The following is a 4,865-nucleotide window of genomic DNA, read 5'->3' as shown; positions in this document are numbered from 1 at the left end:
TGCTGGTTCCAAAAAACCAAAATGGGGATAGTTAAAATGTCGAACTCGAAGCTCTGAAACCGTAGTTCACAAACTTTGTGCCACTTCCTCAAGTCTATGTTATGGATGGATTTTTACAAACAAAACACTTTACAGAAGAGTACACTTGTTACCAAAGTTCATTTTGACTGATTGGTGTAAACATTGTGTACCGTAATCTCAATTGGAAAAAGTGGTCTTGAGTATGGCTCATGTGAACCCGCGAACACAGTTCAAATCAGGCTTGAAAACCAACTGTGGCAAAACACAGAAGTGGAGCGCTATTTACCACAAGTAGCAGTCAGTGAGCAGTTCTGAATGGACAGGCTTTTCTCAACTCCACCGGTCTCCCTCCGAAATGTGCATAGCCGGTTTCAAACTCTGACCTGCATGGCCATGGGTGACAAAGCAAGAAGGCGGGCGAGAACCAAAACAAAAAAAGTGTTTCTTATATTAACGGAACCATGACAACGAAGGTCCACTGATCATAACAAACTAGAGTAGTAATTTTAAACTTAAGGTGAATGTCTCCTTCACCTCAACGCACCTTAACAAATACTTATCCCGAGTTGTTTCTGTGGCATGATGATATATTTAAACAGTGATATGTTCCGATTTTGGAAGGCAAAGAGAAATGATGTTTGGGCAAATGGCAAACTGACTGCATTTACACATTGCATTACAATATCTTTATTCCTACACACGCTCACACTGATAGCGGCAGGCTACCATGAAAGGTGCTGGCCCAGCGTCTTGCCCACATGTGGACAGGAGGGAACGAACCCGTGGATAATCTGCTCTCCCTCCTGAGCCAAAGCATCTCTATTTAATAGGTGCATAAGATTAGAGACATCTTCCATAATACTGAGAGCATAGACAAACAACCCTGTATAAATATTTGTTTTATATTGAACATCTTCCTTCTCTTCCCTTCCTCTAAGTGTGTAAAACAGTAGCTTCTTTTTTGTATACTTTTTCAGACACATTTGTCAGATTAGTGATTCCTCATAAACAGTTTGTGCTTTTTGGCCCTCCTTAACAGTCACTTATCAAAAGGAATAGAGCCGCAAATGAAATCGCAGGATGATATAACTGACTCTACAAATGTTTCTCATATTTTCCCTTTTATTTTCATCAAGGTACAGTTAGTTTGCTCACAGGAAGGCAAGTAATCTCTCAGGTTTTATGAAGTGTGATCGTGCATGAACAGACATTTCCAAAATTCATTTCAGTTTGTTTTAGTACTGCTTCGGTGCCAGGGGGTGGCATAAAACCGCTCCTCAGTGAAGCATACGGGGAAACAAATCCAGGGAGCGCTTGTTTTTTTTGTTTGTTGCTGTTGCTCAAAAGAGAAGTGATGAAAGCCGCTGTCTGGTGTGTACACCGGCTGGCCCGGGAAGGGAGGGGACGCGTCGCTGACAGCTACTTCTCTTTGTAAGAAGAAGATGTTATTCCCTGTTGATACATTTGTTGAGTCAGACACAGTGCGTGTGAATGTCTCTCTAAGTCATTGTTAAATCTTCTCTGAGTGGTAATTGAAAAAATAGGGAAGCACACACAATATATCTAATGATAATGTGCTGACAGCACGAAGCTGCTCCACATAAATGTTATATTTTTGTCAACATCATAGCAACCGCATGCATTTCTGCATTAAATAATAAAAAATAACTTATGTTTTTTTTTTTTTAAATCTTGCAGCTCAACTAGGAAGTCTAAAAATATGTCCCTACGTTTCCCTGTGTGTGTTGAAAAATGTCTATCTTTTCACTTTGTAAACAGTCTGTCCTCTTCCTCCTTATCCAGGTGAGCCTGATGCACAACGGCTGGCCGGTGATTTCAGCATTTGCCGGCGACCAGGATGTGACGCGCGAGGCGGCCAGCAATGGTGTTCTGATCCAGATGGAGAAGGGAGACCGGGCCTACCTCAAACTGGAGAGAGGAAACCTAATGGGAGGATGGAAATACTCCACCTTCTCCGGCTTCCTGGTGTTCCCCGTGTAGAGAAAGGGGGCTGGAGGAAGAGGAGGAGCAAGGGGTGGAAACAAACGAGGAGGAGCTGGTGGAAGACGGAAAAAGCGCGATGACGGATGGAGCGAGAAAAGAGGGGCAAGAGAAAAGGATGTGAATATGATGGTGGAACAGAAGAAAAAAAAAGGAAGAGGGAATGTGACAACATACTCTGAGAGATGTTAGAGAGATGACTGAGAATGGTTGTGCGATGGTAAAAATGAGAGAAGAATTATGGAGCCAGTACATGGAAGTGTATGGCAAGCTTCTTCACTTCCCCTTCCTCCTTTCATCCATCCTTTCATCCATCCTTTGTCCTCCCTCTGTATTTCTCTGTGGCTTGACTGCAGCTTTGGACAGCCAAAACTTTTTTTATTCTCTGCCGAAAGACGCAAATTGTTTCATTTATGTGTTCCAGAGTGTTCTAAAGCCCAAGTATACCCCCCCCTCCTTTCTCCAAATTCATTCAATCAAACATTCATCCATCTCTGTCAACATAAGCTTCTAAGAATGTTTCCTGAAGAGCTGCCCACATTTCCCATTTACCGTGGCCATATATATTTGTAGTCTTTATTTTTTTTTCCATGCTTGACATAAATTGCACTGATTTTGGATCAGCCTTTAACCCCAAAGCCAAACTAGATTTTTTTTATAGGGGATACAAAAAAACTCTGGTCACAAAATCAGGTGCTACATGTACATACCCTGTAAAGCTGTGTTTTCTAGTTATCATAATCATTATTTGCTTCCAAAAACAACTTTGAGCCCAAGAACGTTTTTTTTCTTGTCTGGTGTTCAAAGTCCTCCACCACGCAACTCAAGTGCGATGTATAAATATAGCGCTTCTTACACATTATCCAGGCAGCAATTATGTTTCTGTACAAAATGTAATTGGGAAAACAAATTAGTTTATGAATGTCACAAGGTGGGGGAGAGACACAGTTGCTTCCTGGTTGTTAACTATCAAGAAACTAGATATTTGAAATGAATACACTACTGTCTGTCACAATCTTTCAAAAAGCACTACAGAAAAAAAAGTGAAAGTTTTATATTTCACTGTGCTGAAAATGTGCAGTTCACAGGAAAGATTACAACAGCAGGTATTTCATGTAAACTGTTAAATGTAGATTCTTAACTGTGACTCTCTTGTGACAATATCTAATAACCCTTAGATTGGTATTGATACAAGTCACACAGAAAGTATTGCTATATCTTCCTCCCTCACTGTTTTTTTTATCATATCTCTGGCAGCCACACAAACATTCGAATCGACCTCCATCCTTTGTCCAAACCTTCATCCTCCCTCCCTTCCTCGGTCTGCCTCTCTCCCTTCATCACTGCTAATTATTTTTTTATTCATATTTGTGCCCCTCTCCAGGATAATCTTTTCTCTTCGACTATGCTGTTGACCCACAAGTGCAGATTTCTCTCTCTCTTCCTTTTTGGTATACCTCTGTTATCTCCCCTCTGTCCCCCTCCCCAAAGAGTCCATCTTCCTCTCCTTCCTCATGTCTGTACTTTATCTGCTGCTGTACTCGTTAGCCTCCCAGCACGGATCCTTCCTTGCTTTTCTTCAATGTTGGACTTTGGACACTGAAACCAACTAACATCCACGAACTCTACATATATATATATATATATATATATATATATATATATATATATATATATATATATATATATATATATATACACATATATATATATACATTTACACAGTATATATACAAATGGATATATAAATATATCAAAATCTAAGCCACCATTTCTATTCTACTGGTATTATGATGATAATAATGATAATACTAATACTGAAAACTGAATCTGGTTGATGAATATAATATCTGTATTTCCGTACTTCAATGTTATATTAAAAAAAAAATATTCTATGAGAAAACTTATTAGTGATTGTGTGTGGAAATCTGAGGCTGCCGTTCTGCTCTTCTGATTAAAAAGATGCTTCTTGTTTTTGTTTTGGATCAAACCGAGTTGTGGCTAAAAAGCTGAGAATACTACTGATTAAAAAACCTACAGCTGAAAAGGAATTTTATTTATAGTTAATATTATTATTTTTTATTATTATTGTTATTATTATTCATCAATCAATCAAATCAATTTATCTACTGTTTTCTTATTTATTTGCTCTGATGAAATCAATAAAATTTAAATGGTACTTTTATTTTTCTTAAACCTACTTTCCTCCTGGCCTGGCAGTTTATTTTGTTAAAGCTGGAATTACTTCTGAAAGAAATCAAAAACACACACATCCCCAGGTGTGTAATGGTGGGTGTTGTATTTCTTTCTTTCTTTCTTTTTATTGTCTCATGCTTTCTCCTTTCTCGGTCACCTCTACACTGTATCTCTGTATGTTTTTCTCTCTAAAATCCAATCGATCAGGGTTCCTTGTTTCTGTGCTTCCTCTGTCCCTCTTTCTTGTTTCCTGATCCAGCTGAACTTTATGCCTCAATCCTCATTTTCCATCTGTTAATAGTTTATTTTCCATCTCTCTCTCTCTCTCTCTCTCTATCGCTATCTCTCTCTCTCTCTCTGCTATCTCTCTCTATCGCTCTCTCTCCACTCTGTTAGTTTTTTAAGGTTTTGTGGTTCGTTTCTCTCCAGACTGTAATGAGCTCCAGTGGGAGAATTAGAGCTGGAATAACAAGCAAACATCAACATCATCTTACCTCTTCCTCCAGATCCCTCCTCCTCCTCTTCCTCTTCTTTTTCCTCCCCCCTTCATCTCACTTCATTTCCTCTCTTTATGTTCTGCTTTCCAGACGTTTGATTCCCCCTCCTATCCTTCCTCTTTTACACATCTTCTCCTTAACTGTCTAACA

General features: G+C 39.1%; 1 protein-coding gene across 1 annotated transcript in view; it reads left to right on the top strand.

The window, feature by feature from the left end:
• Positions 1 to 4,146, top strand: part of cbln1 (cerebellin 1 precursor) — a 19,325-nt gene extending 15,179 nt beyond the window's left edge. The window contains exon 3 of the mRNA XM_054620335.1: positions 1,825 to 4,146. Within this exon, the coding sequence (XP_054476310.1) occupies positions 1,825 to 2,022 (198 nt within the window). The 3' untranslated portion in view covers positions 2,023 to 4,146. The remainder of the gene's footprint in view (positions 1 to 1,824) is intronic.
• Positions 4,147 to 4,865: the final 719 nt, after the last annotated feature.

Source organism: Anoplopoma fimbria, chromosome 19, assembly GCF_027596085.1.
Source record: "Anoplopoma fimbria isolate UVic2021 breed Golden Eagle Sablefish chromosome 19, Afim_UVic_2022, whole genome shotgun sequence".
NCBI classification, from domain to species: Eukaryota; Metazoa; Chordata; class Actinopteri; order Perciformes; family Anoplopomatidae; genus Anoplopoma; species Anoplopoma fimbria.
The sequence above is the reverse complement of the archived record's forward strand: the minus strand, read 5'-3'. Positions and strand labels throughout refer to the sequence as shown.